Below are 21,386 nucleotides of genomic sequence, written 5' to 3' on the forward strand. Positions count from 1 at the left end.
TATTATTTATTTATGATAGTCATACAGAGAGAGAGAGAGAGGCAGAGACACAGGCAGAGGGAGAAGCAGGCTCCATGCACCGGGAGCCCGACATGGGATTCGATCCCGGGACATGGGATTCGATCCCGGGTCTCCAGGATCGCGCCCTGGGCCAAAGGCAGGCGCCAAACCGCTGCGCCACCCAGGGATCCCTGCAATTTTTTTTTTTAAGAGACTGTATAACAACGGCGCCTGACTGGCTTAGGCAGTAGAGCATGAGACTCTTGATAATGGGGCTGTGAGTTGAAGCTCTACTTCAGGCCCTCCAAGCTGGGCATGGAGCCTACTTTAAAAAAAATAAAATTTGGGCAGCCCGGATGGCTCAGCAGTTTAGCGCCGCCCTCAGCTCAGGGCCTGATCCTGGAGACCCAGGATCGAGTCCCACGTCAGGCTCCCTGCATGGAGCCTGCTTCTCCATCCGCCTGTGTCTCTGCCTCTCTCTCTCTCTCTCTCTCTCTCTCTCTCTCTCTGTCTCTGATGAATAAATAAATAAAATCTTAAAAAAAAATGTATAACATTAGATCATATTTTTGCCGTTATCTACTTAAATTATCACCCTATTAAACATTCCAGCTTCAAAAAACATCTTTGTACGTAAAGCTTTTTCTCTGTATATTATACCTTTGATGTATATTTATGAGTGGAGTGTTTAGGGTCAATATCTAGAAGTTGTCAAAAAGGTGTGCACATTTAAAAGTTTGCACTATGGTCAAATTACACTTCCAGAAGGCCATACCAGTTATATTTCCATAGTCTGTACCCCTACTAACAATTGTCACTACCAGCCTATTAATTTTTTTGTCAATCCCGTGGGCTTACTGGGTTGTCTTTACATTTTCGTGATTCCTGGTGAGGTTGAGTAGTATTTCAAAGATAGAGGTTTTTCAGCAGTAAAGCTTAGTGAAATTGTTAGGTAACCTTTTCATCTTCTTGGAGTTTAGTTTGAGCAGCAAGGCTGGTGTGGCTTATTTCCATTTCCCAGATGAGAAAAGCAAAGCCTGGAGAGGCAGGTCATTCCCCAGGGTCACACGATGCTTTGATGGCAGAGCACGGCTGTGGCCCAGGTCTTGCTCACTGCACTCTCCTGCTTGCTGAGGCCCCCCCGGGGAGGGGGCAGGGACTCCCTGGGCTCCCCTGGAGGGGAAAGGGCATATTACTCACTCTGGCACCAGCATCTTGTCTCCTTCCCTCTCCCAGAGCCCAACCTGGGGGAAGATGATGAGGACAAGGACTTGGAGCCAGGCCCGTCAGGAACCTCAAAGGCCTCAGCCCAGATCTCAGGCCAGTCAGACACAGACATCACAGCCGAGTTCCTGCAGCCCTTGCTGACGCCTGACAATGTGGCCAATCTGGTAAGGAGGGAAGGGGGCTGTTTCCCACAGGGCAGGGAGGAAGGATTTCTAGTCCTTTTGCTTCCCTTCCACTCCATACTGCCCACCTCTTCCAGATGACATTGGTCCCAGAGCACCTCTCTGTTGTTTGTGTTAGGAGGGTGTGGTCCAGTGGGCCCTCTCAGTGTTGGATGGACCTTTTCCCTGATCTTTCCTGGAGATCACTTGTCACCATCCCCTGGGAGTCCCTCTTTGGATCATCTGAGTCCCATCTGAACCCACACCTGCCCCCTCCTTTGAAGGGGGCAGTCCCTCCTATCTTCTCCATCCCCTAGGGCCCCTGCCTGCTCCCTGGCTCTGGCTTCCACTCTCCCTGTGGCAGCCAGAGGCATCTTCCTAAAGTATAGGTTGTGACGCTCCCCTGGCTTTCCTGCTCCAACCCTGCTGTGGCTCTCTGTTTCCTTCCAGATAAAATTTGGATGCAGCTTGCCTTAGGCCCTCTTTGATGATGCTTCCATTAACTCTTTGTATCTTGTCCGTCCTCATCACACTGTTTTCAAATTATTCGCCTAAAGTTCTTAACAGGATTCTTTTAGTTTTATCATGCCTGCTGTCTCTGTAGTAGTGTGGAGCTCCTTTGTCCTTAATATTGTGTCCTTGGCGCCTTTTTTGTTGTTCAATCTTACCATCAATTTGTTTGTATTTGGTCATTTCAAAGAACTGGCTCTGAAATTTTGATGATACTCTTTGTAACCTCTTCTGTTTTATTTCTGTTGTCTTTATTCTTTCCTGCTGCTCTCTTTGGATATTTTACCCCAGAATTTTAAGTTAAATGCTTGGCTTAATAGTTTTTGGTTGTCTTTTCCAGTATAAGCATTTACGGATCTGATTTTCCGTCTAAGAACCATTTTAGCTGCATCCCACACATTTTTTTTTTAATTAATTTTTATTGGTGTTCAGTTTACCAACATACAGAAAAACACCCAGTGCTCATCCCGTCAAGTGTCCACCTCAGTGCCCGTCACCCATTCCCCTCCAACACCCGCCCTCCTCCCCCCTTCCACCACCCCTAGTTCGTTTCCCCGAGTTAGGAGTCTTTATGTTCTGTCTCCCTTCCTGATATTTCCCAACATTTCTTCTCCCTTCCTTTATATTCCCTTTCACTATTATTTATATTCCCCAAATGAATGAGAACATACACTGCTTGTCCTTCTCCGATTGACTTATTTCACTCAGCATAATACCCTCCAGTTCCATCCACGTTGAAGCAAATGGTGGGTATTTGTCGTTTCTAATTGCTGAGTAATATTCCATTGTATACATAAACCACATCATCTTTATCCATTCATCTTTCGATGGACACCGAGGCTCCTTCCACAGTTTGGCTATTGTGGCCATTGCTGATAGAAACATCGGGGTGCAGGTGTCCCGACGTTTCATTGCATCTGAATCTTTGGGGTAAATCCCCAGCAGTGCAATTGCTGGGTCGTAGGGCAGGTCTATTTTTAACTCTTTGAGGAACCTCCACACAGTTTTCCAGAGTGGCTGCACCAGTTCACATTCCCACCAACAGTGTAAGAGGGTTCCCTTTTCTCCGCATCCTCTCCAACATTTGTTGTTTCCTGCCTTGTTAATTTTCCCCATTCTCACTGGTGTGAGGTGGTATCTCATTGTGGTTTTGTTTTTTTTTTGTTTTTTTTTTTTCATTGTGGTTTTGATTTGTATTTCCCTGATTGCAAGTGTGCATCCCACACATTTTGATTTGTAGAGATTTCATTCTCTCTGTTCTAATTAGTTTCTTATTTCAGATATATATTTATACCTCGGGAGGGATGCAGGGAGTTTGAAGCATGCAGGGAGTTCGAAGTGACCTTTTGTTACCAATTCCTGACAAAACTGGATGGTCTCTTGTTAGGATACCTTTTTTTTTTTTTTTTTTTTTAAGTCAGTTTCTGGTTCATAGGACATTCTTTACTGAACTTGCAGTCTCTGGGCAGGGTGTCACAGCTGCTCAGCCTTCCCCCATGCTGCTCTAATGCCTGGAATCCATAGCCCGCTCCCACTGTGAGGCATCACCCTGTGCCAGTCTGAAACTGGCCCTCCTCTCCGTTCTCAGCCTCGGTGCTGCTTCCCCGAGAGCCAAAGCTGCCTCAGCCCTCCTGAAGCATCTTGTGGCATCCTTTACTTTCCTTCCTGGTGCACCACACTGCTCGTTTTCTCTCTGACTTCCCCAGAAATCTGAGCCCCACAGGAGCAGGCCTAGGACTTTTGTAGTCTCTGCCATTTCCCCAGCCTTGGCCTGGGTGGGGAACAGATCCTTGTGGAGTCCATGAGTAAGGAAAGGCTCCTCTCCCTGGGCATCCTGCAGGTACTCATCAGCATGGTGTACCTGCCCGAAGCCATGCCCGCCTCCTTCCAAGCCATCTATACACCAGTGGAGTCCGCAGGCACTGAAGCCCAGATCAAGCACCTGGCTCGGCTCATGGCCACACAGATGACAGCTGCAGGACTAGGGCCAGGTGAGTGTCACGTGGAGCTGACCTGGGCCAGGGGTTCGCACAGTGAGTGCTGGGTTCTCCTTACTGGAAAGGCATGGTGCTACCTTACCTCCTCATGGTGGTTCAAATGAAACTCACATGAGATGGTAGGTGTAAATAATTCCGGTCCCTTAGATATATTGAGTGCTTAAGATTTTCAGGCCCTGGGCTTTGAATCCAGCAGGCCTGGATTTGAGGTCTCAGTTGAACCAGACTACCTCAGCCACTTAATAAGTGTGTGATTTTGGTCAAGTTAACTGAACCTCTCTGTGACTCAGGTGTTTGCCTATGTTAACAATACAAGTGTAGTATAAATTACATACAGAGAAACACAGCTCTTCACTGTACATCTTAGTGAATTTTCGTAAAATGAACACTCCCACATAGCCACCACCCAGATGGAGATACAGATCACTTCCATCTTTCCAGAACATTCCTTCTTACTCCTATCCAGTCAGCACTTAGAGCATCCCACCTCCTGAGATAATGACTTTTCTGCTTTCTGTCTCCCTAGATTAATTTTTCCTGAACTTCATATAAATGGGATCATAGAGAGTCTGGCTTCTTTTGCTCGGCATAGGTTTTTGAGATGCCTGCATGTTGTCATGTGAACCAGTGGTTTATTTTGTATTGCTCAATAGTGTTTCCTCATGCAAATAGGCCATTGTTTGTTTATCCACTCTCCTGTTGATTGACCTGTGGTTCATGTCTAGCTTTTGACTGTTGTGAATGAAGCTGTACAAGTGTTTGTGTATAAGTGTTTTTGGGGATTTGTTTGGGCTGTGGGGTGGGGGTGGGGAGTTGTTGGGGTTTTTTTGTTTTTGTTTGAGTATAGTTGGTGTATACAAGTTTTGGTGTACATGTGCCCTCCTTTATCTTGAGTATATACCAAGGAGTGGGATTGTTGGGTCATAGGTTAGGGTATGCTCAGTGCTACTAGAAACTGCTCATCAGTGTGCCACCATGGCTGTGCTGTTTGATACTCCCACCCACAGTAAATGGCATTTCTAGTTTGAGCCCTGGTTGTATGCAAAATGAGGATAAAGAGTATGCCTGTTTCAGAATGGTGATTTGCAGACTTAAATGAGCTTTGTGTGTATAAGGCTTAGACTAGAACCCAGCACACAGGAGGTCCCTGGATGGAAGCAGAGGGGTAGAACATTCCTGGAGCCCATTTGCTACCTCCCTCTCAGGTGTGGAACAGACCAAACAGTGCAAAGAGGAACCCAAAGAGGAGAAGGTGGTGAAGCCAGAGAGCGTCCTGATCAAGCGGCGCCTGTCAGCCCAAGGCCAGGCCATCTCCGTGGTGGGCTCCCTGAGTTCCATGTCTACTCTGGAGGAGGAGGCGCCCCAGGCCAAGAGGAGGCCAGAGCCTATCATACCTGTCACGCAGCCCCGGTGAGTTCCCTGGCAGGTGCAGGACTGAGGGCCTGGGTTTTAGTGTGTACACTAAGTGCATGTGTGTGTGCATGTGTTAAAGACAGACTGACAAACAGATAAACAGGTAGGGCCAGATGAGGATCTGATTCCCGAGTCAATGCCATACCACGAAACCTTGTCATTTTCTTTTCCATAAAAATACCTCCTTATTTATATTTAAAGTTGGGATGATGGTATCTCTGAGGATCAAGGGATAATTAAATGAGTTCATAGTGATAGATAATAAAATTAGATAATCCATGGGGATCCCTGGGTGGCTCAGCAGTTTAGCACCTGCCTTCGGCTCAGGGCATGATCCTGGAGTGCCGGGATGGAGTCCCACATCGGGCTCCCTGCATGGAGCCTGTTTTTCCCTTTGCCTGTGTCTCTGCCTCTCTCTCTCAGTCTCTCATGAATAAATAAATAAAATCTAAAAATAAATAAATAAAATAAAATTTTCCTTTAAAAAAAAGATAATCCTTGAGGTTGAAAGTGAATTTGATGTAAAATATTTAGCATGATTCCTATATGCTAAATACTTTATATACTTTATACAGGATGACAACAACCGGTAGTACTACATGACATACATGCTACTGGTTGTTGTCATCCTCCTCTTCATTATTATCCAGCTTAGAGACCAAAAACTCCTGCCAGTCCCTGCCCCTCCCCAACCGAGGCCTGCTGTCTGGGCCTGATCCCAAACTCTGAGCTCTCCATTCCCCTCACTCCCTCCTCCAATCACATGGGCCCTTGGTTCTCCTTGAACAGCCAGGCAGGTCCCCACTGGAAGGCCTTTGCACTTCCTTTTCTCTCTACCTGGGAAGCTCATTCCCCTGATATTTGTCTGTCTTGTCTGCTTGCTTCATTCAGATCTGCACTTCCACATAGCCTCCTCAGAGAAGCATTTCCTCAGACACACTTACAAAAACAAAATGGCCCTCTTCTTATTACCCTGTTCCCTGCCATGCCTGAGTCACAAGAGAATTAAAGAAGCAGTATAGTGGGGGTGAGGTTCTCTATATGGCCTGAAGTGGGTCTGGACTCCAGAAAGGATGTTTTCAGTCACCGTGTCCCTGTCCCTACTCTTTCATGTAGGCTGGCGGGCGCTGGTGGACGCAAGAAAATATTCCGTCTGAGCGATGTGCTGAAGCCCCTCACAGACGCCCAAGTGGAGGCTATGAAGCTAGGCGCTGTGAAGCGGATCCTACGCGCAGAGAAGGCCGTGGCCTGCAGCGGGGCGGCCCAGGTGTGCTCTTGTCTCCCCAGCCCATGCTTCCAGACCCTCTCCCCATGAGCCTGCCTCACAGCCCAGGGAAGAGACAGCCCTGGGCTCAAACCTCCCAGGCTCTGGGTCCCAGGTGGGCTGCCCACCAGCCTTCCATGCCTCTCTTCTGTCTTCCTCCAAACGGGGGCAGCAGCAGCAGCTTCACACAGTAATGAGGAGGAGGAAACATACGGACGTGCACATCTTTTACTCAGCATGGGGCTGGCTGCCCAGAAGAGCCCTGCAAGTGAGGGCTGCTGTTGTGTTCTATCTTTCTGGTGGTCGATAGTGTTCCTCTTCTTCTGTGGATTCAGATGGACCAGGTCTAAATCCTGATTCTCCCATATGCTGGCATTGTAACCTCAGCCAAGTGACTTTCCCCCCATTTTCCCCCCCATTTTTTGAAGTTTAATTTTAATTAACCAAGAAGTATATAAAGATATCCTCTCTGTTAAAAAAGAAAAAAAAAATTTCCAGGCCATAGAGGCCCCATAAGTCTTCTTTGGCCCCCACCTGCATCCCATCTGCCACCTCAGAGGTGACCAACGTACAAGTTAGGGGAAGCCTTCAGGATCTTTCTCTGTGTACTTAGTATGTAGATACTACTTTTACAAACTCAGTTTTATTCTATGATGATTGATTCCCATATGTACCTACCCATTTTTTCCCTCCCATACAAATGAGACCTACGGGGTATAAGATTCTTCAGCTTGCCTTCCTTGCGTAACCCCCAGGTCTGCCCTGGAGGTCCCTGAGCCTGGGCAGGAAGATGTGCAAGGCACAATCATGAAGTGCCTGGGATTGCCCAGTCCCACACCAACACATACACCCACTCTCCTGTCAGGTGCGCATAAAGATCCTGGCCAGTCTGGTCACACAGTTTGACTCGGGCTTGAAGGCCGAAGTCCTGTCCTTCATCCTGGAGGATGTGCGGGCCCGCCTGGACTTGGCCTTCGCCTGGCTCTACCAGGAGTACAACGCCTACCTGGCAGCCGGTGCCTCAGGCACCCTGGACAAGTATGAAGACTGCCTTATCCGCCTGCTCTCCGGCCTGCAGGAGAAGCCAGACCAGAAGGATGGGTGAGGGGGACAGTCCTGGCTCTCCTGTGTCCTGCCTTTCTTTTGTGGTTTGATCACCTCCCTCTTCACCAGCCAAATCCAAGTGTCCATCCCAAGACTCCCTGCTCTCCCTGCTCTCTGGAGACGCATACAAGGCAGATTCCGGGTGGGCTCTGGGGCCTACTCCCTGGGCTTATTCTCAGCTATGCTGGTTGCCCTCTGAGCCTCCATTCCTGTAGATAACAGTGCCTGCTTCATAGGCTTGTTTCTGAGGTTGGCTTCTCCCCAGCCCCATCTTACCTGAATTGCTCCTGTAGCTTCCCTCCTTGTTCTCAACCTCCTGCTGATCTATCCATTTGCAGCAACCTGGGTGACATTTTAGAATGTAAATACTAGTTGTTTATCCACTAAAAACCTTCCCTGATTCTCCACTCTTAGGATAAAATACAGCTTTCTATCTGTGCTCTATGAGACCTGCATAACCCAATTCCTACCAACCTCTTTACCGTCTTTTTTCACTCTTCTACTCCTCACTTCCCCCCCCTTGAACATGCCAAGTTCAGAGCTTGGCAGTTCCTGTTTCTGTACCTGGAATGCTCTCCCCACAATTCTTTGCATGACTGGCTCCTTCTCATCCCTTAGCATCAACTCAGTGTTACCTCAAAACAGCGGTTTTTGTCCACCACATCAGAAAAGTGGTACCTGTCCTCATGCTCCATCATTCTCTCCCATTGCTGTAGTAAATGACAAAAGTTAGGAATCCCCATTTTGACAAAGGTGGGAAACTGAGTTTCAGAGAGATAAAGTCTCTGCCTAAGTCCCCCAGCTGGCAGGGCTCAAACCCTGCTCTGTTTACCTCCAGAGCTCTGTATCCAGGGGGTTGAGCAAGCTGTATGTGACGGATAGCCCTGCCTGCTCCAAGCTCCAGCAGGATTGGGAAGCTTCTTTGCCTTGCAGCCTTTCCCTACCTCTTCTTTTCTGGCAGGATCTTCACTAAAGTTGTGCTGGAGGCACCACTGATCACCGAGAGTGCCCTAGAGGTGATTCGCAAGTACTGTGAGGATGAGGTGAGGACAGCCAGCCCATCTCCCTCAGTCCCTAGAATCGTGATGCATGCAGGAGTCCTGCAGGGGGCGGGGGGGGGGGGGGACACAGGCCTGTGTTGGGGGTCTGCAGAGCACATGGCCTAGACTTGTGGCAGGGCACTCGGTGAGGGACCCAGTCCTTCTGTCCATACCAGATCTGAAGGAGGCCAGGGAGATATCCCAGAGGCACACTGCAGATGGACTAAGCTCTGGTTTCCCTCTCTTCTGCATCAGAGTCGCACTTACCTGGGCATGTCCACCCTCCGAGACCTGATCTTCAAGCGCCCATCCCGCCAGTTCCAGTACCTACATGTTCTGCTAGATCTCAGCTCCCACGAGAAGGACAAGGTACCCCTGCCACCCTATGCTGGGCCATACTCAGCCTTTCCTCTGTCCTGAGCACCTAGCCCAGCCTCTTCCACATGCCCCTGAAAGTCCTCTCTGGGCCTGATGCCCTTCCTGCAATAATGTTTTGGTGGTGGATATTTTTTCATTTATGGGGGCAAGAAGCTGCCTAGGATACATATATACACTCATCCTCCCAGGGAGAGCAGTCGCATTCTCCCTCTTACTCCACGCGTGTTGGGGAGCCCCTTTAAGGCCTGATGCTATGCTGGGAGCTGTGCTGGGACCTTGTCGGGGAGCTGACAGGAGAGGAGCTGTGTGGCCCATTGGTGAGCAGTGAAACACAGAAGTGTTTCACAGAAGTGAAACACAGAAGTGAGGACACAGAAAGCTCATGGGGTGGAGCAGCATTAGAACAACAGCACATGTAGCTGTGGCAGCCCTGGGGAGGGGCCTGACTTACCTGATGGGGGGATGAGCAGGGGTGGGGTTTAAAGGCTTATGGGGTGCAGGTGAGCCAGGACCTGAAATAAGAGTAGATGGGTGTGGCTGAACAGAGCCAACAAAATGTGCACATGCATGTGATAGAGAGGGCCCTTGACCCATCGCTGCCCAAGCGTTTTGCCACCTCCTTTCCTGGTGTCATGTGTCCATTCATCCAGCAGACCCCTCACTGCAGACTCTGGCTTGGGCCTTTGGTGCTGCTGGAGACAAAGCAATGCCCAGGGACAGTCTCTGTTCTCAGGGCTCTTGGCAGGTGATGTCTGAGTAAAATGGGATATAGCCAGTGACAAGCACTCTGGGCAGGGGGATCCTTTTGTGCCAAGTCTCAAAGCCAAGGAGAATGCTGTCACTTTCGAGGAACGAAGGAAAGCTCATTCTAGTTGGAATGTAGCAAGCAAAGCAAGAGACAGTAAGAAATAGGGCTGAGCAGGTAGGTGAAAGTGATGCAGGGCCTGATTTGGGCCAGGAAACTTCTAAGCCAGCAATCAGCCTGTGGCACAGGTAATTCAGGTAGGCTAGACCTTTCTCAGTCTTGGGCTTGTTTTCCCACTGGTCCTGCCAAGCTCAACATGGCAGTCTCCCTCTACTCCACCATCTTGCCCGCACTCTCTCTTCAGGTGCGTTCCCAGGCCCTACTGTTCATCAAGCGCATGTATGAGAAGGAACAGCTGCGAGAGTATGTGGAGAAATTTGCCCTCAATTACCTGCAACTCCTGGTCCACCCCAACCCACCATCCGTGCTGTTTGGAGCTGACAAGGATACAGGTTTGGTGCAGCTTCATCAGATGTGTATTGAGCACCTGCTGTATCCCAGGCTCTGGGCCAAGTCCTGGGAATGGAGCTGGATTGAGGCTGAGGCAGCCAGGCAGTAATAACCAGAATGAGCAGGCCTGGGGGCTGTGAGAGTCCAAAGGGTTGTCTCACCCCATCCCCAGAGGTCAGGGAGAGCATCCTAGGACATGAGGTGGTGGGTTGAGAGCCAGAGGACAAAGGACAAATAGGCAGGGACAGGGCTCCAGGAAGGGCCAGGCATAGGCCTGTTCCTTCAACAAAGCCTAAGGTCCCCGAGAATTACAGGTGGGAAGACCCAGGCCCCAGGGGAATGGACCATTAAACTGGAAGGTTCAAGGGTGCCTGCCTGGCTCAGTTATGGAACATGCAGCTCTTGATCTGGGGGTCATGATTTCAAGCCCCATGTTGGGCATAGAGCTTATTTAAAAAAAAAAAAAAAAAAAAAAAGTTAAAACCTAGAAGGTTCAGGCTATGGCGGGAAGCACAAGGCCTTCTGGGAGAATAGGAGCCCTGGCATAGCCTGAGTGCCTGGAAGACCTCCCAGGAGAGACCTTGGTTATGTGGGTTGAGGAGATAAAGAGAGTGGGGTTGGGCAGCAGCATTTCAGGCAAAGAAGTGATATGTGCAAAGTGATCTGTTGCAGGCTCTGGGGAGACTGTCAGAAGTAGGATGTGGCCAGAGCACAGAGAACCAGGGATGGGGGCCACCCCATACAGCCTCTGGCACATAGAGCAAGATGAGGCATTGAGACTTTATCCTGGGCATAGGGTAGTCATGGGAGCATGGAGCAGGAGAAGGACAGGGTGAAAACTTCACTTTGGAAAGATTCCTCTAGCTGCTCTGTGGATTGATGGTTAGAGACTAATTGGGACATCAGAGCAGAGGCTCCTAAAAGGGGAGCAGTCCCGATCTCACCCCATTTCCCTGATGATTGGCTTCCTACCCCAGAACAGTTTGCTTCCCAGGCTGCCTCCCTTTTGTTCCAGCCCCTGCAAAGAAGGGACAGACAGTGAGGGTGGGAAATGGTTAGGAGGAGAGTGGTCCCTGATTCCCCACCCCCTGCCCTATCAGAGGTGGCGGCGCCCTGGACCGAGGAGACCGTAAAGCAGTGTCTGTACCTCTACCTGGCTCTCCTGCCTCAGAACCACAAGTTGATCCACGAATTGGCAGCCGTGTACACTGAGGCCATTGCTGACATCAAGCGGACGGTGCTGAGGGTCATTGAACAGCCGGTGAGGCCCCTGAGCCCACCAGGCTCTGCCCCCCACCCCATGGGCAGGGCTGAGGCCCCAAGTCCAGCCCTTACCCTGGTATCTCCACCTTGGCATGTGCTAAGCACCAGTGGTGGCCACTCTGGGCCAAGCAAGTTAGTAGCTTATGGGTGGTCCACATGCCCCATCTGCTGATGAAAGAACAATCCTGCAGTTACTAGCCTGGAGTTGGACAGACCTAGGTTCACATTCTGCTGCTCACTTTGTTTTGTTTTCTTTTTTTTTTTTTTTTTTAAGATTTTTTTTTATTTATTCATGAGAGACACACACAGAGAGAGGCAGAGACATAGGCAGAGGGAGAAAAGTAGGCTCTCCACAGGGAGCCTACTGGGGGACTCAATCCCAGGACCCCAGGGTCGCTCCCTGAGCCAAAGGCAGACACAACCACTGAACCACCCAAGTATCTCTGCCTCTCATTTCTCACTGTGCAAACTGGAACCTCCTCGGGGAAGGATAATTCAGTCCCCCAAGCTTGTTGCAGGGGTTCCATGAGCTCATATATGTAAACATTCATGTCACTGTCACTGTTTATGAGCTGGGATTCCATTGCTTTGCCAATGGGAATCTTTAGTTGTCATTACACAAGTTCCTCCTGCTCCTCTCTCTGGAGCCACAAGGTCACCTGCAGGAGAAGCAATTCTTCTTGCAAACTGGCACCTGAAATTCAGACTGTCTACCCTTCCAAATCTGCAGCTAGACTGGAAACAATTTTTTTATATTTCTCTGTTTCCGCCTTTTTATTATTATGGAAAATTGCCAACATAAAGAAAAGGAGAGACTATGGTATGCTAACCCCCAAATACCTACCACCCGGATTCGGCGGTGTCCTCTCCCTGTTTTCAAGGTGAGCCCACCAGACTGTGAGCTCCTGGAGGGCAAGACTGCCAATTCCATGGACCATTATAAAACCTCTGTTGACAGAGGAAGGCATGAGCCCTCAAAGCCTGGCTGTGCTTCCTGCATTTCTTGCTCACAGAGTGGGGCAGGCTACAGACACAGGTCAATCCCTGATCTGAGCAAGCTGCCATGCTGGGTGCTGGCTGTCACTGATGGCTTTAGAAGCCTGAAAAGTCTTCACCAAGGAATTGGAGGGCAGGTTGGGCATTAGAGGTCGAATTAGGTCAGAGGTGACAGGGCCCTGCCTGCTAAGTAGGCGTCCAGCACTGGTGAAGGTTTGGGAGCTATAGCCAGTCTGTGCCCTGTGAGATGGGGTAGAAGCAGCACAGCTGCTGCCGCCCTACTCCTCCCCCCTTCCCTGCATTTCCTCCAGTTCTCTGAACCCCAACGCCAGTTTCCCCCGCCCCAAGGTTCACTGAGGTATAACTGACACATAGCCTTGTGTTAGTGAGAGGCATAAAACATAATGTTTGGGGATGTGTATATATTATAAAATGACCACAGAAGATTAGTTAACATCTAATTAGTTAACAAACTATAGTTTGTTTTTTTCTAGTGATGAGAACTTTTAAGATCTACTCTTTATGTCTCCAGTTCTTGCTTCAGAGTCACATCATCCCCCAGCCACCCTGCCTCTCACACCCGGGCCTCCCTGGGTTCTCCCCTTCGGCCCCCTTGTCGTCCCCACATCACCAGCCCCCTCCCCAGCCTGCCATCCCTCCCTCTCTCTCTCTAGATCCGAGGAATGGGCATGAACTCACCAGAGCTGCTGCTGCTGGTAGAAAACTGTCCCAAGGGGGCAGAAACACTGGTCACACGATGTCTACACAGCCTCACGGACAAAGGTGCCATTCCCCGGGACCCCCACCTTTCATCCTTTCCTCCATGTCCCAGACCTTCCCCACGTGCCCTTCCCAAGACCTGGCCATCAGAGCTGCTGCGTATATTGCTAAGTACATTTGAGAAACTAAGGGCCAAAGATTCCTGCTCTGAAATGGAGCTGGCCCTCCCCTTCCCTTGCACACAGCCACCACCATTTCTCCTTCCTCTTGGTGCTCACCCTCACCCCACCTGTGCCTCCTGCTTACTCTTCTGCCTGCAGTCCCACCCTCCCCAGAGCTGGTGAAGCGGGTCCGGGATCTCTACCACAAGCGATTGCCAGATGTCCGCTTCCTTATCCCTGTGCTCAATGGACTGGAGAAGGTATGGCGCTAGATGTCCAGATGCCCCCTGATGAAGATAGGGCAGGGATGGGGAGGAGGCAGGTACCCATGTCAGACGCTAGTGAGCCCATCCCGGGTGCTTGTCAGACTACAGGGTGGTCTCAACTCTGCTTTATCCTCTGTGACCTCAGCCAGGCCACCCCCTCTCTGTGCCTTGGTTTCCTCCTCTGTCAAGTGAGGATCACCACACACACACACACACCAAGGCCTAAATGTGCTTCCCCTGCCCAGGTCTTGTTCCTTACAATCTGGGGGTCTTGGCAAGCCTTAGTCTTCTCATTTGTAAAGGGGATGATGTGGGTGGCACAGGAAGGCTCAGATGGGGAGTGATGAGGGTGGGGCGAGTCAGGCCCATTGATGGGGAGAAAATTCAACCCCAAGGGACCAGAGGGAGTAAGAGGAGGGAAGTATCAGAGGGCAGCAGTTGGGATGGGGGTTGCTATCTGACCTGCCTCCCCTGCCCTCCCCCTGCAGAAAGAAGTGATCCAGGCTCTGCCAAAGCTCATCAAACTCAACCCCATTGTGGTGAAAGAGGTCTTCAATCGCCTGCTGGGCACCCAGCATGGTAGGTGACATCTTTGATGTGGTCAGAAAGAAGCGAAGCGGAACTTTTTTCTTTTCTTGGTGGGGAACAAAGCAAAGTTTACCGAGCAATATAGTACACAGCTCCTGAAGAGGGAGGATTCCCAAGAGTGTTGCCCAGAGAACTTTCAACTTAGAAAAACTACACAGTGACTGGGATGGACTCTTTTCCCTCACCCCAGGGGTTGGTGTTAGGGAGGTAGTGGAGGCTGCCCATTGCACACATAGCATGTGATCTCGAACCCACACACAAGAGCGTCTGGGACTCTCAAAACCGCACCAGCGGAGTGCCATTTCTCCTAGCTGTCTTCATGCAGCATCGCCTCTAAGTGCTGCCAATGAGCCCGTTGCCCAGCCTAGCCTGTGCTGTGCAGGGGTCTTATCCTTCTGTGGTCACAGCCCAAGGAGGAGGGAGAGAACCTGCTGGAGCACATCAGATGTTGCCCTAGGAGGGAGAGACCCCACTGGGGTGGGGAAAGGAGAGGAGCAAGGTGAAGGCCTCAGGCTGTGAAAGAAGGCTTCCTAGAGGAGGTGGCATTTTTCTTCCCCTGTTCCTCTGTCCTCCCAGGCCCATCGAAGCAGAGGGTGTCTCATCTTCATTCACCACTCCCCTAATCTGGGAGACCCAAACACACCTTTTAATTTAGATGTCCACGCTGTCTCCTTCCCCTTCCTACTCCCTCCCACTGCAGGTGAAGGGAACTCGGCCTTGTCCCCCTTGAACCCTGGAGAGCTGCTGATCGCATTGCACAATATCGACTCGGTGAAGTGTGACATGAAGTCCATCATCAAAGGTGAGGCGCTCCCCCCCTCTTCCCCCAAGTGGCCTGGCTGCTGCGGACCTGGGGAAGAACCTCAGTCATTCACATGTCCCTGCTGGAATCTGCCAAGTTGGAGATTATGCCACCTGCAACCCCATCTCGGCTCTGGACACCTACCCTCATTCCTTTGCCTCCCTCCCTTCCCTGCCACCTCCTTCCCTCCCTCCATCCAAGGAACTGGTGCCTCTGCTTTGCGCTGGCACAGAGTAGTCCTCAAGAAAGGTGGGGAGCCCCTTCCTCCCGAGTCCTGGCCCAAGGAATGGAGGAAGCAGAGCCCTTGGCAAAACAGGGGCAGAAAGACACCAGCAGAGCAGATGGAGCATACCAGGGCAGTTGTTGAACCAGGAGTAGATGCCAAGTCCGGCCTGGGCTCCAGTTGAGGCAGGAGAATGTGCCTCCAGAGGAGGGGGTTGGGGACAAACTGGCTGCTCACCTCAGTCAGCAGTTTGCTAATAGCTGCCTTCACCACTCACTGAGCACTTACACTGAGACAGGCTATCCTGAGTGCCTTACAGGCCTGCCTGCCAACACACACCACCCACTACCTGGTGAGTATACTGACTTCCATCTTATAGATGAGGAGGTGGAGGTTCCAGAGAGGTTGAGGAACTTGCTCAGGGCCATACACAAGCTGAGTGAGTGGTGTAGTAGAACCGCAGAGTCTGACGCCCGGTAGACCTGAGCTGGAATCCAGCTCTACCAGTTCACTCACCTGGGGCACGCTGGGTCTCGGAGCACCACCTCCCATAGGAGGACTGTTTCTGGCCCCAGAGTCGTGCTTTCCCACCAAGGTGGAAGCCCTGACTATCGCCCGCTCTACTCAAGACACCTGTCCTTTGATTCCTCCTCTTTCCTTTAAGAGCAGGGAGGGAGTGACACACACACACACACACACCGTCCATGACCACCCCCAACCACCGCTTAGCTTAGCATCTAGCCTAAAATAGTTCCTCCGTGACTACTTATTTCCTAGCCACCCTCAGCAAGTTCTCTCAGAATCTTTGCGGTCAAGAGAGGAGCTTGTGGAAGTCTAAAACTCACACTACAACTGAGGAGGAACGAAGGCCTCTAGTAAAAGAACAGTAAAGTGAAAAGAGTCTCAAAGGGGATCATCCAGAAGTGGCCTTTTTAAAGTTCATTTGTTTATTTAAGTAAGCTCTACACCCCACATGGTGCTTGAACTCACAACCCCGAGACCAAAGGTCACACACTGCTCCAACTGAGCCACTCAGGTGCCCCAGAAGTGGCTCTTTTGCAGGCTGTGGCCCCTTTGATGGTGTCGGGGAAGCTGGGGCCTATCCCAAGGATGATAGCCACACAGTTTTGCATACAATGTGAGGGGATTCACAGATCCCACTAACCCCTTTACCAGACCCATATTAAGCCCCAGGGGAAAAAAGAACCTTGCCATAGGTTGCCCGGGTGGCCGGCAGCGAGGTCCCTGGAGATGTCCTCAAGGCCCGGCCTTTAGAGGCCCACCTATTCCTTCCTTCAAGCCCAGGCCTGTACAGAGCCTCCATGCTGCTGAGCATGAACCTTCCAGCTACTCTCCCTACCTGCTGTTCATCCTCAGCACCCAATCTGGTGAATTCCCAGAGTACATTTCTCTGCTCAGGTTCCCGTGGTTTTCCTGGATGCGCTAGTAACCCCTTTCAACTCTAAGCTCCAGATCCCAAAGTCCAATCCTGTTTTGTACACCATTGGAATCTCCCATGCCTGATAGTATAAGCATTCAGTCATGGCATGCACTCCCCACTTAAGCCACGCTCTTTCTCTGGTGAGCTGGACCTGTCCCCAGTGGTCTGGTGCAGCAAGTAAAAAAAACTGAGTGCCTCTGCGGAGCCCTCTGCCCATGCAGTGCTGGGGACACGGCAGGGATAGAGACAGCCCTGGTCCTGCTCTCCAAGGCTCACAGACCATCTCCAGACAGTAAGAGCCCACACAGTGAGCAGGGCTGGAACAGGGCAGCCCCAAGAGGACACCGGAGCTGAAACCACAGGGGGATGAATAGGGGTGAGGTAGCAGGAGAGACCCTGACCCCAGAGAAAGGAAGAATATTTTCAGGGGCCAGCAGATGTGCTGAAGAATATTTGCAGGGGCCAAGAGATGTGCTAGCATGGCCTGGTTCTAGAACTGCAGAGGTGAAGTGGACTAGATCTTGTGGTTTAGGGGAAGGGGCCTGGTTAGGAGAGGTCAGGCTTTAAGCAGTAAAAACAACCATGCCTGGGCCCCACCCACACGGGGTTTCATAGGTCACAGTAGTAGATTGGACTTGATCTCTTGGCCTCTGGGAGGTATAGGGTCAGGTGAGCTTCTGAAAGGAAGGACCCCTCCACCTGCTATGGAGGATGGATTAGAGGGCTGGGTGGGAGGCCCAGGAGGAGACTGAGGCTAAGGGGGAGGAGAGGAACGGGGGTTGGTGTGGACCTTTTTAGGCAGAGCAGCAGGAGCCAGCCACTAACTGGAAGGGAGAAGGAAGAGCTTTCTTGGTTTCTGGTACGTTCACTCTGGCTTCTGTGCTGTCCTACACTCTCCTCTGCTCCTTTAGCCTAGATACCTGCCCTACCCCACTCTAGTCTCCTTCCTGCCTGTGTTCCTGTAATCCCTCCATCCTTCCCCTGTTCCTTATAGGAGCCCCCTCATTCCTTATAGGCACCCACCCCTGTTCTCCATTAGCCTCTCAAGGATTGGGGGCCTCTCTTCTGGCTCAATAAAGACTTCCTGGTTGACAGACTCACATGGCAAGTGGTGTTTGGGGAAGAAGGGATTCAGAGGCAGTTTCTGGGGTCTCCCCATTAGCACAATGGATTGGAGCACCGCCGATCCCACTGGTTTTGGGGTACCACGACCCATTTGTGAGGGAACAGACCCCACGGTCTGCCCTGGCCTGCCTACCTTTGTGGATCTCCTTATTCTGCCAGCCCTCCTTGGGCCCTTGCTGGCACTGGGTGTTGAACTGGGGAGCTCTATGTATGCCCACACTTCTTCTTGCTCCTTCCTCCTTTATTACTGTGCCTCCCACATGGCCCTACCCCTGGTATCTCTCCAGCACCAGCACAAATCCTTAATGCTTGGTCAGAATTGGGAGTGGACAGTCCCTTGACCATCCTGCTGGTGGACAGCATCTCCCTTCAACAAGGGGACTTAGGGAAGTTACAGCTGCCTTCCTCTCTGGTAGAGATGGAAAAGGGAAGCCAGAATGGGCCTCCAGGCACTGGCAGCCTGTCTTTCCTGCCTGAGCCTTTCCATGGGTTGTCCCCAAAGAAAAAGGGCCAGGGCCAAGGTCTGCCCACTCTGCCCAGCCATAGGGCTTCTAGCAGCTGGATCTGTCTCTTCCCATGGACCAACAGCTTAGGCTTTCTAAAGACCAGGCCACAGTGTCCCCTTGGGGACCTGCTGGGTGAGAAAGTCTCTGTCATCTGGAGCTTCAGGAATGAGGGCGAGACCTTCACTCGCATGGGCAGATGAATGGGGTTCAGGCTCTCTAAGGGTGGTGGGCCTCCCACCTCCCAGGGGTTGCTGGGCAAAGGGGATAGGCCCACTCTCCGCCTCCTCGCAGCCACCAACCTGTGCTTTGCGGAGCGGAACGTGTACACATCGGAGGTGCTGGCCGTGGTGATGCAGCAGCTGATGGAGCAGAGCCCCCTGCCCATGCTGCTCATGAGGACCGTCATCCAGTCTCTGACCATGTACCCCCGCCTGGGGGGCTTCGTCATGAACATCCTGTCCCGCCTCATCATGAAGCAGGTAACCTGCCCCTGAGCGCCGTAGTCCACTGCCTTCAGTACACTGAGGATAGATTGGAGGCAGGACCCCAGGCTTTTCCAGCCTGCTCAACCTCCCCCGCTGCAGAGGGAGCCAGGATGAGGCGAGTGCGCTCTATGAGATCAGCCAGCTCCTTTGCCCTATCCTGAGCCAAGACAGTACAGCCCAACAGAGGTCGCTAACTCAGCTCAAGGATGGCAGTTTGATGGGTGATAGGCCGGAACAGGTGGTAGGCTTCACGGACGTCCCAGGAGAGGTGTAGTGCCCCAGGCTGCCACCTCTGCACCCAGCCAGGATGCATATTAGAGGGGCCTGTTTCTCATGAGAAGCTACAAATCTGGGTTTCTACAAATACCATGATCAAACCCCTCTCACAAGCTCTCAGATTAGATTCAGCCTACAGGTTGCACTTTGCAACATCTGGCTTAGAGGTGAAATGCAGATTCAGACAGTGCTGGGTTCAAACCTTGGTTCTTCCTCAAGGTACCTGCCTGACCCTAGACAAGCCCGCACACCTCCCTGGGCCTCATGGTTAGCAGGGCTGATGTCACCCCTCGGGGCTGCTGCAAGAGTAAAATGACCCAGTGCTCACATGAATGGGTGCTCTGTTTTCTTTATCTGAGCTGCCCTGATGCCTCAGCTGCTTGGGATCAGGAAGAGAAAGTCCTCTGGAGGGCTGGAGGTCAGGGCTGTAGGTAGTAGCCAGGACTCTTGGATAGTAGGGATTTGGGCCCCATCTTGGTAAGGTCTTTCTTTCAGTTTCTGGGGTGGCTGCCTGCGTGCCCCCTCAGGACCACTCCCTCCCTGCCCCGTCCAGGTGTGGAAGTATCCCAAGGTGTGGGAGGGCTTCATCAAGTGCTGTCAACGCACCAAGCCCCAGAGCTTCCAGGTCATCCTGCAGCTACCACCCCAGCAGCTGGGTGCCGTCTTTGACAAGTGCCCAGAGCTCCGGGAGCCCCTGCTGGCCCACGTCCGATCCTTCACCCCCCACCAGGTACCCCAGGGTGTGGGATGGGTGGCCCCATGGGTTCAGCCCTTGAGGACTGGATGGGGGTGGGCTGAGGGGAGCCCTGCACTGCCACAGAAGCCCAGGGGCTCTGCAGGGTCAGGGACCAGGGATCTGGGGTGTCCACTAGGGGTCTGAGCACTCCATAGAGCCCCCAACCTGCTCTTCCCCTAGCAAGCACACATCCCCAACTCCATCATGACCATCCTGGAGGCCAGTGGCAAGCAGGAGCCAGAGGCCAAGGAAGTGCCTGCGGGGCCCCTGGAAGAGGTGAGGGCCCACAGCCCCCCACCCCCCGAGCCATCAAGGCCCACCCTGTCCCCCTCCTCACCCCAGCCATCTCTGTCTGGTGGAGGCTCCTGCTGAAAGGGATGGGACGTGGGGAAACAATTGCCCCTTATATACTCCCCGTGCCCACACCGCTGTCTGCCTCAGGGTGCTTTCTGGCTCCTTGCCACCAGCCTCCACAGCAGCCTATGACCTGGTCCGCCGCCCCCCCCCCCCCCCCCCCCCCGCCACTCTGAGTTTCTGTGTGCCATTCCCCACCCCTAGGACGACCTGGAGCCTTTGGCCCTTGCCCCAGCCCCAGCCCCGCGCCCCCCTCAGGACCTCATCGGCCTGCGGCTGGCCCAGGAGAAAGCCTTAAAGCGTCAGTTGGAGGAGGAACAGAAGCTGAAGCCAGGAGTGGGAGCCCCCTCGTCGTCGTCGTCATCATCGTCGTCGTCCTCTTCCTCCACCCGGCCAGGCCCTCCCCAGCCCGAGGAAGCCATAGATTTCCGGGAGGAGGGGCCTGAGTGTGAGACCCCCGCCATCTTCATCAGCATGGATGACGACTCGGGGCTGACCGAGGCCGCACTCCTGGACTCTAGTCTTGAGGGGCCCCTACCTAAGGTAGGGATGACAACCTCAAAACAGCAAAGGAAGAAAACAATTAGGGCCCCGGGGTGAAGGGTGTATGCCAAGTGCCCAGGGTCTTGGGAAGGGGAGGGTATAGCCCTAAGGAAGCTATGGAGGTAGGACCACACTACGCTATCCTTGACCCGCTCCTCCTTCTCCTGTCACCAGGAGGCAGCGGGCGGGTTGACCTCAAAGGAGGAGCGCAGTCCCCAGACCCTCGCCCCTGCCGGAGAAGACACCATGAAGACCCCCAGCCCCGCCGCCGAGGAATCCGGGGAACCCGAGACCAAGGGGAACAGTTGACCGGGCTTGGTGGGGAAGGGGAGTGGGTCAGGGAGCTCGGGAAGGGCGGGGCGGGGCCTAGCCGGCGGGGCTTTGCCTTTAAAATTAAAAAGATCGCGGGTCTGGGGCGTGGATGCAGTCTCTCCTCTCTACCTACCTGTCAGCTGTGGGACTGCACAGATCAAGTGAACGCCCCCAGGTGCTGGCGGGAAGACTGGCAGGCCCTCGGTCGTGGGGGTGCGCCTGCGCAAAAGCCAACCCCTG

General features: G+C 52.4%; 1 protein-coding gene across 4 annotated transcripts in view; it reads left to right on the forward strand.

Moving 5' to 3' along the window:
* The window catches only part of SYMPK (symplekin), a 37,633-nt gene extending 16,382 nt beyond the window's left edge, over positions 1-21,251 (forward strand). For all 4 annotated transcript variants that reach the window (XM_041746264.1, XM_041746265.1, XM_041746266.1 and 1 more), the window contains 18 exons: positions 1,237-1,391; positions 3,739-3,889; positions 5,101-5,305; positions 6,425-6,575; positions 7,438-7,673; positions 8,638-8,719; positions 8,972-9,085; positions 10,204-10,351; positions 11,450-11,610; positions 13,283-13,391; positions 13,649-13,749; positions 14,244-14,334; positions 15,044-15,145; positions 18,732-18,919; positions 19,755-19,931; positions 20,118-20,213; positions 20,496-20,834; positions 21,009-21,251. In XM_041746264.1, coding sequence (XP_041602198.1) covers positions 1,237-1,391; positions 3,739-3,889; positions 5,101-5,305; positions 6,425-6,575; positions 7,438-7,673; positions 8,638-8,719; positions 8,972-9,085; positions 10,204-10,351; positions 11,450-11,610; positions 13,283-13,391; positions 13,649-13,749; positions 14,244-14,334; positions 15,044-15,145; positions 18,732-18,919; positions 19,755-19,931; positions 20,118-20,213; positions 20,496-20,834; positions 21,009-21,143 — 2,741 coding nt within the window. In that variant the 3' untranslated portion in view covers positions 21,144-21,251. The remainder of the gene's footprint in view (positions 1-1,236; positions 1,392-3,738; positions 3,890-5,100; positions 5,306-6,424; positions 6,576-7,437; positions 7,674-8,637; positions 8,720-8,971; positions 9,086-10,203; positions 10,352-11,449; positions 11,611-13,282; positions 13,392-13,648; positions 13,750-14,243; positions 14,335-15,043; positions 15,146-18,731; positions 18,920-19,754; positions 19,932-20,117; positions 20,214-20,495; positions 20,835-21,008) is intronic.
* The last annotated feature ends 135 nt before the right edge of the window (positions 21,252-21,386 follow it).

The sequence above is a fragment of the Vulpes lagopus genome, chromosome 2 (assembly GCF_018345385.1).
Source record: "Vulpes lagopus strain Blue_001 chromosome 2, ASM1834538v1, whole genome shotgun sequence".
Classification (NCBI taxonomy): domain Eukaryota; kingdom Metazoa; phylum Chordata; class Mammalia; order Carnivora; family Canidae; genus Vulpes; species Vulpes lagopus.